This window comes from Squalius cephalus (genome assembly GCF_949319135.1).
Source record: "Squalius cephalus genome assembly, chromosome: 2".
In the NCBI taxonomy this organism is placed as follows: Eukaryota; Metazoa; Chordata; class Actinopteri; order Cypriniformes; family Leuciscidae; genus Squalius; species Squalius cephalus.
Window position 1 is genome coordinate 22,759,807 of NC_137123.1, and position 17,475 is coordinate 22,777,281.

At 36.6% G+C, this 17,475-nt stretch overlaps 1 protein-coding gene across 4 annotated transcripts in view; it reads left to right on the forward strand.

Moving 5' to 3' along the window:
- The first annotated feature begins 772 nt into the window (after positions 1–772).
- The window catches only part of grin2bb (glutamate receptor, ionotropic, N-methyl D-aspartate 2B-b), a 105,087-nt gene continuing 88,384 nt past the window's right edge, over positions 773–17,475 (forward strand). The window contains exons 1-4 of one of the 4 annotated variants that reach the window (XM_079864185.1): positions 773–870; positions 8,657–8,896; positions 10,246–11,148; positions 13,003–13,647. In XM_079864185.1, the coding sequence (XP_079720311.1) occupies positions 13,621–13,647 (27 nt within the window). In that variant the 5' untranslated portion in view covers positions 773–870; positions 8,657–8,896; positions 10,246–11,148; positions 13,003–13,620. Of the gene's footprint in view, positions 871–2,969; positions 3,032–3,989; positions 4,000–8,656; positions 8,897–10,245; positions 11,149–12,388; positions 12,692–13,002; positions 13,648–17,475 lie in introns of those variants that run through there. The other 3 variants (XM_079864186.1, XM_079864187.1, XM_079864188.1) reach the window with 3 other exon arrangements.

Consider the following 17,475-nt stretch of genomic DNA (forward strand, 5'->3'; position numbering starts at 1 on the left):
ATTTAACTTTAAATTAAAAGTGCTGTTTTTGTGTCCTTTCAGAAAACTTAACAATATTTACCTCTCATGTATCAAATGGTGGCTACGTGTTTATACCCATGTAGCGTGCGTATAGCTACCCAGTTGCCTTGTTTTGGAAAACTTTTTATTATTGGCCAACCAGAAGAGGCTGCTGCTGAGTTAGTGCTACTCTTAAGGTATTCCTCATCTAAGGCACATTCTGTGTGAAGCACCCTTACAATATGAAATCTGAAAAGTGCTATACAAATATAATTAAACTGAATTGAAATTAAAAGCGTGCAAGTCTGCATTCATTATACAAATGAAGTTTGAACCTGCCATTTGCACTATGCAGATTTTACCTGTTTTCCCTACATTGGCCACAAGGGGGCGGTCAAAGATGAACAATTTCTGTAGAAAATGCAGCGCAGACGCATGATCTCATGCAAATAGAAAAACTGTAGTAGGTCTATTAATACATCTTAGGAAAGTTGCATTCCCACACTGATAAGTGACAAACATTTAAATCCCTTTATATCAGAAGGTATTTTGGCACCATAAAAGGGGTCATGAAACAATTATTTTGTATTTAAAGGGGAAAGTGTTTACGTTTTCAATATTTTGAACTATTTCGTTGAAGCAATTAACCATTTTAGTTGAATTTGAAGCAGCCTCAGAATATGTGATGTATTGGCGCTAGATCAAAATTGAATTGTGATTGGCAAGAAGAACCGCGAAGGACAGAAATACGTCATTAGATTCAGAGCACAAACATCCACACAACGAGACCGATTGATTTCATCCAATCTCTGCCATACTACATGACCCAGAAACGCGCGAGGACAGCGTATGTCTGCACAAAAAACAGCGGTAAGTTCAAAATCACTTTTAGACCATACCGACGACGAGTAATTGTTCCTATAAAGTTTTTTCTTTTTCTGGCCACACATCAGCTACTCCAAACATGAACTATCGTTTTGCCAAACTTATTCGATCAAATCTTCTCTAAAATTGAGAATATTTAAATGATTCTGTAACTTGTGATAATGTGAAATTGTGAAACAGAAAAGGTATTATGTAAAATGAAAAAAGATGTAATAAATCTGCCCTCTAAGTCACTGTCACACCAAATTTGTAACATTGTCAAGTCAAGTCACCTTCATTTATATCACTCTTTTAACAATATGGACTGTTTCAAAGCAGCTTTACAGTGATAATAGGAAAGTAAAGTAAACAGAGATTGTTTTGGCTTTACTGCAGCTCTAGAATAAAGTTATTGTCCAGCTAAAGTTAGTTTTGACCATAATTGACCATGTGATATCTTTTGTACAGTGACATTTTTACTTCCATGGAAGCTAAAGATTCTATCTGGATAATTCTCAACAACATGATTACCAGAGTTCATGCAGATGGCTACAAAAAATCCTAAGAAATTCTCTAATTAAGAAATTCAGATAAATCTTTGAGTAATATCATTTATTTATATAATTTATAAACAAATTATGTATTAATGGTTCACTATGTTCAAAATGAACAAAATTTAAATGTCAATACACAGATCCTTCAAAACGTATGTGTTTTTGTCTTACCCTGATTCACTATGGTAATCGCTTTTACAAAATTTCAAATCCCTCAGTTCTCGCCATTTTATGAAAAGCCAAGCCAGTGTTGATTCTTGTTTTATTACGAGCTCTGTCGCATTTTCTTTTTGTTAAAGTTTGTTTAAAAAACCTGATCAAACATAAAGCTGATTTCTCTGATTTTATAGTCAATGGTATATCTCCCCAAACCGGTTATGTTAAAGGGGTGGTTCAGGATTTTGGACATCGCACCTCATTTCCAAGTTAGCCTGGGTGTTATTTATCAGTGGAGACAGTTTTCAAAAATGTTCACCCAGTCCTCCCAGTTGCATAGTTCGCCGGTGCTAGGCTAGCGCGAGTCAACGGTAACTGCTAGCCTGACATTAAAACAGTTTTACCCACTCCACAGTACACCAAAAGCAAATAAATTATAACGCCAGACTATCGATGTAAATGTCTGTTGAGAGAATAATGTTAGAAATCAAACTACCCTTTCATCGCATTGCAATAGTTATACTTTGTTCCCTGTATTTATTAGCACAGTCTACAGCAGCGGCGGAGTGATATTAAGTTACCTAGGCAACCGAGACTACTACTAGCTAGCTAGACTTCCCGACTGTAGTGCGCTTCTGTTCTGTGTTTACTTTTCGGCGCAGTACTAACCGGAGCAAAGTATAATTCCGCCGCTGCTGAGAAACTAGTTCCTGTAAATGTAATGCGATCATTGAGATGCAAGAGTAGTTTGATTTCTAACATTATTCTCTCAACAGACATTTACATCGATAGTCTGGCGTTATAATTTATTTGCTTTTGGTGTACTGTGGAGTGGGTAAAACTGTTTTAATTGCAGGCTAGCAGTTACCGTTGACTCGCGCTAGCCTAGCACCGGCGAAATATGCAACTGGGAGGACTGGGTGAAAATTTTTGAAAACTGTCTCCACTGATAAATAACACACAGGCTAACTTGGAAATGAGGGCCGATGTCCAAAATCCTGAACCACCCCTTTAATGTTATTGGAAAAGAGATACAAAAAATACTAATAGTGGCTATAGCTAGTAATTATCATCATATCACAGTACATTATTCATAATCAACAGTGAGTGCATTTACATGCACATTCTTAACCCCATAACGCTTAATAAGCCAACAACGTGTGTGGTAATGTAAAAACATTAAACCGCCGACAGGAAAGCGTCCTCATACGGAAGATTTCAGCACATCCAGCCACAGTGAGTGTTTCGTGGTAGAAGAGGTGAAATATCAACTTTTTCTTGACCCAAGAAATATAAAAAATGTGTTCTCATTTCGTGCAGCCAAAGGACAATCCGTAAATAGAGAAAAGTTGCTCCGGCTCTAATAAAACAAAAATCAAGATTGGCTTGACTTTTCGGAGATGGTGAGACTGAGAAATGAGGAATTTGAAATGTCATAAAAGCAATGTGGTCAACAGGTGAGCAGAATTCGATTTCGGATTCAGCCAAAGTGTACCTTTAAATTTCAAAACATCAAACATTTAGTCTTAGATTTTGTATTCTCCTGCATTTTTAAATCTACACAAATAAAATTTAAAATGTATTTACACACACAGACAAGAAAAAAAAAAAAAGAGATAAGAACAAGACACAAGTAACAAAATATTCAGAAGCCTATTTGTTACTACTCCCTTCAGAACATATTTTCTCTTTTGAGATGGATTACAAAAACAAAAGCAGAGGCAAATGGAAGTATAACAGTTTTTTTGACACGACCATTGTACATTTTGATTAGGGAAACTGTGTTAGTTCAGCTAAGTTAGCAGCTGTATTATGAGGATGACAGCAAAGTTGGCGCATATAGTCGCCATGTTGCCAAACAGATGGGGAAGAGAGAGATATGACCATTAATTGAGTGGGTTATTTGACATTGAGTGATGGGAGTGATAAGAAATTGATGACTGTTGCTTACCAATGTGACTTGTGTATTTCCCATGAGAAGAATGGTGATGTGAGAGAACAGGATCACACCAATATGCTGATAACTACCAAAAATCAGTTTATTGAAATAACCTGATTTACATCCAAATCAATAACCCAGCAACCACGTTTACAAGACTGTATTAAAAAAACAGGTTATTGCCCGGTAGCAAACACAGAACGTTGGCACAACGTACCCAACCTTCTAACAACGTTTTATCAACATGGCCAAGAGGTTGCTATAAATACGTTGTGTAGTGAAGGTTGTTACAGCGTTGTCACAATGTTGACATTAAACCACCGTTCAGGGCCATTGCTTAAGGTTGTGCCAACGGTGTCTTGACAACCACTGGACTTATGTGTACTCGTCAGTCGTCATTGCCCTGAAGCGCGAAAAACAGCCTTTTAAATTTCAACCGCCCGTTGGTCTCATTGTGTTGTCTCGTTCTTCATCGAGCAAGGATACGTGAGTATTGCGTTTTATTTACCTCAGCTAAATAAGATATGTAATTATTCAAACACAACCTACAACTTAATTTTCTAATGTGACTAATGTAGTCTCGCTCGCACTGTTTAGTTTTTCATTTCATTTGTCTGCTATTTAGTCTCATTATAGTTTCTTTGCTCCTCTGGATTTGTGGATGTTTCCTGGACTGATTCCGTTTACCGAATTTTATCGTCCGGCTTTCGACTACTGTCTGCCATGTACAGAACCGGTTTTGTTCATTAAATGTTCTGATCTTTGCTTTTTATGTTTTATTTATTATACTTAAAAGAAATTTGGGAACTATACGGTTATCCGGACCACACCTATTTGGGTAGGGTTAGGGTTAGGTTAACTGTATAGTACATTTACGTGTGGTCACGTGTGGTCCGGATAACCGTATAGTACCGAAATTTGTATATTCAATTATTTAGTTTTTTTCTTTTTTCACAAATGTATGACTTTTGGAAGTGCAATTTGATTACCATATATGCAGTTAGTTTTAATAAAGTTGAATTAACGTAACCTTCTGTAATTTTTACTCTTCAAAGTGTACACTTGCAGGTGTTAATTATAATTAGGCTAATTTACTGATAGCCTCATTAAATAATAGGCTAATAAGGATAAACAATATTTAAAACAACTATATAATTATCTAACATTTGACTAATTAAAAATTAACCTCAAAACATAAAATACTAAATGGGGGATATCTATAGGCCTATCTATAGCATAAAAACAAAAAATTGTCAGAACGTCATCTCTCAGTTGGTGAATGTCGCGCAACAACGTTGCTACAGCCCTGTCTTGTCCAATTCTACGTTGTTACAATGTTGCGAGCACGTAGACAGCGATGTTGCCATAGCAGAAATGCAACGTGCCACAGACGTTGCCACAACGTAAATGTGTTTGCTGGGTAGTGACGTCAAAACGTAAGCACCGATGTATTTCACTCTTTTTATTATGTGTATTACATTCAAAACACCTAGAGTATTTCAAAATGTCAGGGGAAACTCCCACATACTCATCTGTACATTCAATCCTCTCGTATTTGAAGTTTCTACAAATGTACAACTTGTCCTTTGGTTGCATGAAATGAGAACACATTTTTTATATTTCTTGGGTCAAGAAAAAGTTGATATTTCTCTTCCCCTACCATGAAATGAGGACACTTTCCTGTCACAAATCACACATGCGCACTTCATTTAGCCGACAGAATGCAGGTTAAGGTGTTTACATGCCGGGAGAAATCAGGGTAATGGGCAAAAATCTAGCTCTGTAGATCGGTTTATTCTTAAGCTGTTTATGACCTTACTGCGATAAAGGAAAGCGTGAATAATATTAATAGGGTCTTTACTGTGCTTATCAGTGCCCGAATTCATGTTCACAATTGAGCTGATTGAGACGCACTCTTTGAGTTGTTAGCCTATTACCACGTTGTTGGTTTATTAAGCATTATTGGGTTAAGAACGTGCATGTTAACGCACTGTCTTGGCGCGTTTCCATTACTTTTGCGATTTTTTTTCTAAATGTCGATAAAAAAACGATTGCGAAATGATGGCGTTTCCATTAACCAATGTTATACGACTAAAACGTAATTTTTCCCTCTCGCGAGAAGTCATTCCAAAAATCATGGCAACGAATGTTGCTGTGAGGAAAATAAGTATTTGAACACCCTGCTATTTTGCAAGTTCTCCCACTTAGAAATCATGGAGGGGTCTGAAATTGTCATCGTAGGTCCACTGTGAGAGACATAATCTAAAAAAAAAAAAAATCCAGAAATCACAATGTATGATTTTTTAACTATTTATTTGGATGATACAGCTGCAAATAAGTATTTGAACACCTGAGAAAATCAATGTTAATATTGGTACAGTAGCCTTTGTTTGCAATTACAGAGGTCAAACGTTTCCTGTAGTTTTTCACCAGGTTTGCACACACTGCAGGAGGGATTTTGGCCCACTCCTCCACACAGATCTTCTCTAGATCAGTCAGGTTTCTGGGCTGTCGCTGAGAAACACAGAGTTTGAGCTCCCTCCAAAGATTCTCTATTGGGTTTAGGTCTGGAGACTGGCTAGGCCACGCCAGAACCTTGATATGCTTCTTACAGAGCCACTCCTTGGTTATCCTGGCTGTGTGCTTCGGGTCATTGTCATGTTGGGAGACCCAGCCTCGACCCATCTTCAATGCTCTAACTGAGGGAAGGAGGTTGTTCCCCAAAATCTCGCAATACATGGCCCCAGTCATCCTCTCCTTAATACAGTGCAGTCGCCCTGTCCCATGTGCAGAAAAACACCCCCAAAGCATGATGCTACCACCCCCATGCTTCACAGTAGGGATGGTGTTCTTGGGATGGTACTCATCATTCTTCTTCTTCCAAACACGTTTAGTGGAATATGGTCTCATCTTACCACATGACTTTCTCCCATGACTCCTCTGGATCATCCAAATGGTCATTGGCAAACTTAAGACGGGCCTTGACATGTGCTGGTTTAAGCAGGGGAACCTTCCGTGCCATGCATGATTTCAAACCATGACGTCTTAGTGTATTACCAACAGTAACCTTGGAAATGGTGGTCCCAGCTTTTTTCAGGTCATTGACCAGCTCCTCCTGGTGTAGTTCTGGGCTGATTTCTCACCTTTCTTAGGATCATTGAGCCCCCACGAGGTGAGATCTTGCATGGAGCCCCAGTCCGAGGGAGATTGACAGTCATGTTTAGCTTCTTCCATTTTCTAATGATTGCTCCAACAGTGGACCTTTTTTCCCCAAGCTGCTTGGCAATTTCCCCGTAGCCCTTTCCAGCCTTGTGGAGGTGTACAATTTTGTCTCTAGTGTCTTTGGACAGCTCTTTGGTCTTGGCCATGTTAGTAGTTGGATTCTTACTGATTGTATGGGGTGGACAGGTGTCTTTATGCAGCTAACGACCTCAAACAAATGCATCTAATTTAGGATAATAAATGGAGTGGAGGTGGACATTTTAAAGGCAGACTAACAGGTCTTTGAGGGTCAGAATTCTAGCTGATAGACAGGTGTTCAAATACTTATTTGCAGCTGTATCATACAAATAAATAGTTAAAAAATCATATACTGTGATTTCTGTATTTTTTTTTTTAGATTGTGTCTCTCACAGTGGACATGCACCTACGATGACAATTTCAGACCCCTCCATGATTTCCAAGTGGGAGAACTTGCAAAATATCAGGGTGTTCAAATACTTATTTTCCTCACTGTATATTGCAGCCGCCATACTAGCCATTATTATTAATAGAAGGAGATAGGCGTGTTATCCAAGCATTAATGGTAAGGAAAGACACTTATGGGGTACATACCTACTGAATGGGGGGTTTCTGGGCGTTTCTCCCTCATTTCTGCTTCGAGGTCTTGGTTGTGCCATTTCTTTGAGGTTTAGAATTCAGTATTCCTGTTATTCTTTTGTCTTTTATGAATTTAATAAAGAACTCTGTCTCGTATTCTGTCCAAACATACCGTGTCATTACGTCAGGTAACTGTAAATGCGCAAAAACTTCTTCCATTGCAGTTCTGCGAAATATTTCTTTTTAGAATTGCCTGAAAAACCACCTCATGCGAGCGTAAAAACTTTTTTGCGAAAATTACGTGTTTCCATTAAGCGTATTTTCAATTCGCAATTTAAATTTGTGCAATTTGAAGGGTAATGGAAACGTGGCTACTGTTGATTGTGAATAATGTGCTGTGATATGATGATAATTACTAGCTATAGCCACTATTAGTATTTTTTGTATCTCTTTTCCAGTAACATTAACATAACCGGTTTGGGGAGATTTGCCATTGACTATAAAATCAAAGAAATCAGCTTTACGTTTGATCAGGTTTTTTAACAAACTTTTACAAAAAGAGCCCGTAATAAAACAAGAATTAACATTGTCTTGGCTTTTCGTAAATGGCGAGAACTGAGGGATTTGAAATTTTGTAAAAGCGATGCGGAGATGCCGTTTTTATTACTCGACAGGTGAGTAAGGTATTTTATTGAACAGATAAATTGAAATTTGTAGCTCTCAGAGTTTATTGAAATGTATTGTGAAGGGTCATATTCATCCGCACAGCCGAAGCACAACCAAAACAATGTTCTTCCGCAAAATGCATGCAGTTTTTTGACCGCTGGTGGACCAAAAGTTACATAGTGTACTTTTTAGCATGAGCATGTTTCTATTATCTTAAAAGATAGGGGTAAATGGTGAAACCCGTTTGGCTTAAATTATCCATGATAAAAGTGGTGGGGACATGTCCCTGGAGTCCCCCACTGTAAATGATGGCAATGATACTGCCAGTATTGATTCAGTTTTCTATTCAAATTGTTGGTAGGCTACATGAATTCCAAACAGGGTTGATAGCTTTTTATGTAGTGCTTTATGGCTAGTATTTATGATTGGTGTTTTTTTTTATTGATATGCACTGCACAATATTTTTGATTGATATCCAATATCTATTTATCTCAGTTACAACCCTGATACTTTGGGCCTGAGGTGGTAAAAAGTTTAGTAGTAGCCTTTTCAATAGAAATTATAGAAAAATCTTTACAAAATTGAAAGCCCAAATTGCGCCATTTCTATGGCCCTTCTTTAACTTTCCTTTTATTTTTGTCTATTTCAAAATGATCAGCAGAGGGAGAGAGCAACAGGCAGACAGACTGTGTGAGTTTAAAAAAGGAGTGGAAGACAGGTGCCAAGAAACTGAGGATCAAAAGCACAGTGATCAGTAGTTCAAGCCAAGAAACCAAAGAAAGAGAGAGTGAGCCCTTGAGAGAGCAGACATCTGAGAACCAGACATCCACATGTACACAGAAAACTTAGACCGATGACAGATGGAGTGGAAGTGCACCGGTACAGAATCAGTGCCTAAGTAGGACTGGGCAATATCTATCTAGAATGAGGAATTGGCTCAAGTTGGAATTTTAATTTGATTGCCCACATACCACAGTTTTGAATTGCAATTCAAGGAAATTCAACAAAGTCACACAACAAAGAGATTTAATTTCTTTTTGGAACAAAACATTAATAATTGTATAAGTTATACTAATTTAGCTTATTTCGTAACTTACATGTAGAATACATATCGTTTGTTCCTGTTTGGTGAAGATTTTGAGAGCTGAAATGTGGTGCTTTTCCACCCAGGTCCAACCCAACAAAAATGAATTCAGTGTACAAAAAAAAAAAAAAAAATAAAAAAAAAAATATATATATATATATATATTTTATTTTTATTTTTTTTGTACACTGACTTCATTTTTGTTGGGTTGGAGTTCCACATTTTTTGACTTTCATTCAGCATGGATGCATTAAATTGATCAAAAATGACAGTAAAGATGTTTGTAATGTTCCAAAAGATTTCTATTCTAATTAGGGCTGTCAAAAGATTAATCGCGATTAATCGCATCCAAAATAAAAGTTTGTGTTTACATAATATATGTGTGTGTACTGTGTATAATTATTTTGTATATAGAAATACACACACATGCATATATTTAAGAAATATTTGCATACATATACTGTATATATTTATATATAATTTATATTATATATAAATATTTTTTTTTATATATATAAATTACACATTTTTCTTAAATATATACAAGCATGTGTGTGTATTTATATGTACAAATTTAATTATACACAGTACACACACATATATTATTTAAACACAAACTTTTATTTTGGATGCGATTAATCGTGATTAATCTTTTGACAGCCCTAATTCTAATATGCGCAAATCATCATATTAGAATGATGTCTGAAGGATCATGTGACACTGAAGACTGGAGTAATGATGCTGAAAATTCAGCTTTGATTACAGGAATGAATTACATTTAAAATGCATTACAATAGAAAACGTTATTTCACAATATCACTGTTTTACTGTGTTTTTGATCAAATAAATGCAGTCTTGGTGAGAGGAGACATTAAAAACAATAAAACAATCTTACCAACCCCAAACTTTTGAACTGTAGTGCATTAAAAATGTTTTTAGATATAGATAGATATAATTAGTAAATTTGTTTCAAACTTTTATTGGTACCGTCATTATGATTATTAGTATCATCTAATGTCATGCTTTGCAAAATACCCCATGTTGTGTATTTAATAATTTTTTTGCTTATTTATACTGAATAATTTTACTACAAATTTCTATTACTTTGAACTGGAATAGAAAAGACATTCTTAGCTTTTCCTCTTTTTCTCCCTCTCTCTCAGTTGTGCAGTAATCCTGTAGAGGGACCCCTCTCATTCTGCTTCCTCTGCCTCACTCCTACTCAACAGTGTTCTGTCCGTAAGGGAGGAGAGAGAGAGAGAGAGAGAGAGAGAGAGAGAGAGAGAGAGAGAGAGAGAGAGAGAGAGAGAGAGAGCGCAGTCTCGTTGTGTGGAATTCTTGGGCAGACATCGCAACCGTTACACCTCTTCCTACTGTTCTGCCTCAGTCGCTGTCTGTGGAAAAGGGCTATTACTTACTGCAAACGGAGGACTCCTTCAGAAGCCAAAAGAAAGGGAGAGAAAGAAAGGAAAAAAGAGGGAAAGAAAAAGAAAAAGATGAACTAAAGCAACAACTGGACAACAGGAACAAACTGACTGCCTTTCCTGTTTAAAAGAAAGGAAGGAAAACGGAAGCCACTGGAGTATTTGTTTTTTTCTTTCGTTTTGTTTTCTTCTTCTTTCTCATCGTGGTGCTGGGAGGCACATCATCTTTTCATTTGTTCGCTCTCTCCATCATTTGCCTCCTGATATATTTCTCCATCTATATGGTGTATAATTTTGTCTATTTATGACGAGACAGGCGAGAAGAGAAAGAAGGGGCAAGTTTTTTTTTTACTCTTTCACAAATTTTTGACTATATATGTCCCCCTTCGTTCCTTCACCTGTCCCTCCTTTCCATCATCCCCTCTTCCTCCCATCCCTCCCTTCATCTCAAAAGTGTGACGCTCCCTGAATGAAAGTTGGTTAGAATTGCGAAAGAGACTCAAAAAACCATCTCCACATCTCCTTATCATTTTTTTTAATTCTTCTTTTTCTTTCTCTCTTTTTTAAACAGTTCTTTTGTCCTCCACCATCTACCCTCACGTATCACTCTTTTTTTCCCTGGATGCTTTAATATTCTTCTAGGTAGGTTTAACGGCTCGATTAGTGTCTGTCCGGTCTGTTTGTCTGTGTGTGTGTACTTGTGTGTTCTTTTTTTACATGTACATAAAACACACATCGACACACACATACACACATGCATTAAACTAATGGACAGCCAGGTGTCAAAAATTAAATGTCACTTCTCCATGCCCATTTTTACTCCTCTCCAACTCTGTCCATCTTCCACTCTCACTTATGAACAGAAAGACATTTGTTTCCTGCCATTATTTCTTTTGTAACGCATACTCTCACACATACACACACTTAAAACACTCACACGCATCTAGTCTTGGGCTACCCGGTCTAAAAACATCCTCCATTCATCTCCACTGTCCAGTGCAAGCATCAGTGTCTTCTATTTTCTTTGAGAAATCATTGCAGACACATTTCTGAGATGAGGTTCTGCTTCCATTCTTTGACAGAGATGGGTGAGGTTGGCGTGACTGCTTAATTTGTGCTTCTTGGACACATTTTGAACTTGTGATTTGAGTTGTCGATAGCCTTCTGATGAGCTGCTGAAACATGAAACCTGAATTGTGAACAATAAATTGGCATTTGCTCAAAAGATTGATTAGGGTTCAGTACAGCAGTCGTCCCCCCCCCCCCCCAGTTTCACCTGCCTGTGAGCTCGAGTCCATTTGCGCTGTTATGGTCACTCCTTCGTTTTATTGAGTGTTTAATTTTCTGCTGTCACTCGCCATCTTTTTCTCTCATTTTATCCGTTCATCGAACACCTTTTGGACTGGCTGTCACCTCCACTTCTTTTCTTATCACCACTTCGTGATTTTCTCTATTCATGTAGGGTCCCTGTTTTTAGGTGTCGTGCATGACCACTGTATGACTGTAATCTCAATAGAGAATGAAACTTTTCACTCCCCACTGTAAGTTATTTATACCCCCATCCTCCTTGAATGATCATTTTGTACTTCATTTTATACATTTTAATTCAGAACTGCTTTTTTTGATTGACTGATTGATTTTCTTGATTAGTATTTTGATTTTGTTGTTTGTAATATATATTTACCTCTAAATATTACAAACAGGAGTCAAACAGGGTTGTTTTTATTTTTCCTTGGTTTTTATTCAATTTTAAATGAATCTGAGAAAGGGATGGTGATCCTAGAAGTGACGTTGTGTCACAACGTAAGATGGAAGGAAATCTGAACATCCCCTTTTTCCATTCATGTTGATATTTTATTTCTATGTTTATGCTTTCCTCTCAGTGAGTAGTTTGAAATCTCAATTAAAGTTCAGTTTCAGCTAGAAATTGTCCTTTAGACATCTCAAATTCATCATCTCCCTCACATTTTTTTCTTATATATGGACTGTTTGAAAAACAAACAATCAAAAAGGAAAAAAAAGCATCTCACTTGCCTATTATTGGGCGAAATGGACAAATCAGTGGAAAGCGACCATCTTGTCTTACGTTTTTGAATGCTTGCACTCGCCCTCTTGTCTTGTGTATCACATTTTTGTAAACATTACCCAAATAATAATGATGAAATGCCACAGGACAGTTAGACTGGTAAGTAACACGGTAAAAATGTCACACATAAGTATTTGTATGCATTTGTAAGCGTGCTACTGTGTGTGTTTGTGAAACATGCCTGTCCTTTCTATGGCTCGAAGTTGACTAAAATGCATCTTTTTACATATCAGTTTACCAATAAGTATTGAGCACTGTATATTAGATCAATTGAAAGAAATAACAAAAGGGAAAAAAAGAAAAATGTCACTCAGTTTTCCAAAATCATCATCAAGTTTGATCTTTATTCAACATCATTAGCCAGAAAACCTGTGCTTAAGATACTGTTCTCTTCTTTTCCCTTCCAATAGTGTCATGAGAAGGACCCAGCGAAGGACGTTCATGGATACTTGAACCAATGAGAATTTAAGACCAGACGTCGCTTCTCCGGCCCTCTCACTACTGGACTCTGCTGGGCGTCAAGCAACTCCAGAGCTTGTGGACTTGTTCACAGATGAAAATGAACTTTTAAAAACATTTTATCTTCTTCTTTTCACCTTTTTCATTTTATATCACATTTTGCGGGCCTGACTTTGTCCTGGTTCATTTAAAATTTTACGTTCATTTCTTAGGTTTGATACAAGACTTTTAACTTTTCTTGAGTGACTGAACATCATTCGCATAGCTCAAGCATTTAAAGTTTTACTTGTCTTTGATTTTGTCTTCATTTGTGAGCCAGGCATCATTCTTACTTTTCTTGAGTGAGTTTTCTTAATAGTTTTGATTTTATATACAATTGCCTGTGCTCAGTCATCCAGCCTGGATTTACAGTAGGGACCAACATTTTCATCCACGGTCTCTACACCAGTCCTACTTTTTCTTACCAATCCCTCAAACTACTTCAACGGTCAGTCACTCCTCCATCCAGGGCTATGAGAGGAAGAGACAAGACCCAGCTCACATCATCATGCAGGAGTTGAGGAGAGAGAATGGGAGTTGGGCTGGCAATGTTCAAGGTAAGGGATAAACCTTCTCTATTGTTTTTCCTCGCTATCTCTGGCTATGTTCGTAATGGAATACTTGCTGAGTAGATTACTTTCAAACTGCAGTCGGTTACTGATTACAAAATACATGAAAAAAATGTAGTTAGTAACATAATCCATTACATTATACATTTAAGGTAATGTAATCTGACTACTCTTTGATTACTTTTAGATTACTTTTGACCTAACTCGTTTATCACATTGATGTGAATAGAATAATCTTGTACCATATTGATATAAAAATAAAAAGAGAAAGAAAATCTATTCTAATTACATTACGTCAGGGTTTCCCAGGGTTCATGATGGAACTGCAGAGGGTCCGTGAGTGTATCAAAATAAAACACTTTCTTAAAAAGATGAAATATTTCATTTGTTTATCTGCATATCATGTGAAAACTAACCGACATCAGATATGAACTTAATTTTATTATTGATTATTATTATTATTGATTTAATTTTATGGCCACACTATAGGTTAAGAGTCCATTTCTCACTATTAACTATCTATTAACTATGACTGTTGCCTCAATAAACTCCTAATCACTGCTTATTAATAATTAGTAAGGTTATTGTAAAGTTTAGGTATTGGGTAGGATTAAGGGATGTAGAATATGGTCATGCAGAATAAGGCATTAATATGTGCTTTAATAAACAGCCAATATCCTAGTAATATGCATGCTAATAATAAACTAGTTAAGAGTGAGATTTGGACCCAAAACAAAAGTGTTACTAATTTTATTATTGACCTAACTTATTATCTCAGGGGTACTTCAAGTAAATATATGAGGTCAGATAGGTTCAGCTGACAAAAAAGTTGAGGAATCCATGCATTGCATGTAAATATGAAATTACGTGATTTTGTATATTTTAATGTTGAGAAAACACACACACAAAAAATTCTGTAAATCCAGTGATCAAATGCTGTGTGAGTCTCAGTTTTCAGTGGCTGGTCTGTGTGTGCATTAAAGCATGTGCATTTAAAGTGACAGTAAAGACCTTTAGAAATGGACATTGTTAAAAATGTTTCAAATACATTCTGTTTGTTTGAACTTTTTTTTTTATTAGTCAAAGAACCCTGAAAAAAGATCATGGTTTCTATAAAAACATTAAGGAGCACAACTTTTTTCAACATTGATAATAAATATCATCATATTAGAATGATTTGTGAAGGATCATTTGACACTGAAGACTAGAGTAATGATGCTGAAAATTCAGCTTTACCATCACAGGAATAAATAATATAGAACTGTTATTTTAAATTGCAATAATATTTCATATTACAGTTTTTACTGTATTTTTGATCAAATAAATGTAGTCTTCACTATCATTGAGCAACTCAATGGAGAGAGATGCTTTTTGCCTGTAGTAGCAACATCTACCAGTAGGGTCTAAATGGACCATGCTAACCAGCCAAACCTTGGAAATCTTGGTTAACTGTTTTTTCAAAATCAAATTTCTGCAAAAATGTACAAAATTTGGCAGTTCACTTAAACAATAGTTGGGCTAAGCCGTAAAAGTCATAAAAGAGTCAAAAATCATAGCTAATTTTACGTTAATTTATCACAGAGAAAAGGTTGTGCATTGCATTGTGGGATACAGTACCCAGCGCTATGTACTTTATATATGCTGCCCATTTTTGCAAATGTAATAGGCCATATTCAATGCATACATGAGATTTGCACAGAATACATACTATGGCTGGGTTAAAAATATAGATTTCTCAGTGTTAATCAATTCTCATTTTGATGAACTGAAATCGATTCCTAAATCCCAAGAGTTGACCTTTTAGTCTGTTGTTTTCAGTTGATAAATGAAAAAATATTTGTAGTGTACCTCCCATTCAATAAATCGCAATAAGCTTTGTGCTCTGTTACTTTTTTATATGAAACAAACTCTCGGCTTTCAAATTGTGTCAAGTTTATTACGAAATTCAATAAATACCGTTTTGGGACTCATCAATATGGCGTGACAGATCGCACTGCTATAACACGAAATAAACATCAGAAGATATGTTGAAAGACACAGTACAACTTACTGAAATCCATATCATGTTGCATGTATTCGCTCAAAAAGTGTTTCAACCAAGAAAAGATGTCAATGAAACAGTTTGTAAACAGTGTGACTTAATGCTATATTCAGTGCACATACTGTAGCTCGATAGTTAGCTAGACATATGAACTATAGAGAGGAGATTTTGCTCAATATATGCACCAGATTTCATATTCATATTTTTACTTAACATGTTCTTTAAAATGTCATGCATGTTTGAATAAATCCATCATGAAAATTGAAATGTTTTTATGAATTACTGGCAGGCTTCCTAGTTTACAGCATTTGAGAGATATTTTTTCCCGTTTATAGATAAAATTTGCCATGTAATGTCCCTTATGTACAGTACATCCAAATGAATCAATATCGAATCAAATTAAATCAAAATCGGAATTGAATCGAATCGCAAACTTGTGAATCGAAATTGAATTGTGAAATTTGTGTCAATACCCAGTCCCAGCCCTAATAGCTTACAAACTATGTGCTGCAACAATATTAAAAGTAGTATGGTAATATAGTATTCTGAATAGCTTGAATAGTTGACATGCTCTCTTTCACTTTCTCTCTCATCGCCATTTTACCTAATTCTCCCACTTACTCGAAGGCCTAAACGACATGTCTATTTTTTCTTTCAGGGCTCTAATTTTCTGTTGCCTCAATGAATGTGTGAGTTTCTGGTACTCAGCTCGCCATTGTCTTGTTTTCATGCAGGCATTCTCCCAAATTGCACTTGGTCGTGCTGCCTTCGATCCAGTTTGAGTAATGTGCCTGTGGTCTGGGTCAGACATTGCAGCTAAGTGGGTTAATGAAAGAGAGAGTAGGAGCGATAAATACTGAGAAAGAGATAGAGGGTAAGAAAATAGGGTGAGAAACAGACGGAGAGGTCGAGCTGCCTTTTACTCTCTTGCTCTCTTTTCTCAAGCTGCTCTACAGGCGCTCCTGATAGCCGTTAGACTCAATCCTGGGAAAACAGGAAAGTCGTTAGCCGATCTGAAAACGTCTGATGATGTATCGCCCTCTTAAGATGTGCCGCTGATGATTAACGTGAGGTGACAGCGTTTTTTACCCACGTCAGTGGGGTCGAAGCAGCTGTCAATCAAGCTTGACACTGATTGACAGGGACCAGAGGGATGCGGACAGTGTGGAATGTCTTTCAGAGTGAAGCATCACTCAGAGATTCTGTTGGTGTGGTAACGGAGCCTCTGTTGGCATGGCAACGGAACACAGGGACACGAGGGCATTCTAGACTTTCAATGATATAACTGCTACACAGAGATGGTGCAAATCTGATATTGTGTCAGCCGTTGTTTCAGAAATAATGATACTTAGGCGGTAGACACCTTGCTTGTGTACACAAATTGTCTGACAATGTACTGCTCTACATTGAACTTGTGTCTCTGTGTACCGACTGAGCAAACAACAAGCCTTAATCTATCATCCTGAAAACTGGGGAAATTTGACTTATAAATGTTAGTTTTCAAACAACAAAGATGATAGTCAATAAAAGCCTCTCATTGGATGGATGATGACTTGTTAGTGAAATGTGTGGTGTGGGCTTGTTTTGTAGCTTTGTTGTGAAGGAGTGAATATAGAGAGCTAGAATGTTGTGTACTTTCTAGTCAGAGAAACAGGACAGTGTGTTATAAAGCCTAGACATTGGTATTCTTTTTTGGTATTAATTTTATTTTATTATTATGGTTTTTTTTTTTTGTAAAAAATTCTTAAATTAAATTTAGGAATTTCTACAATAAT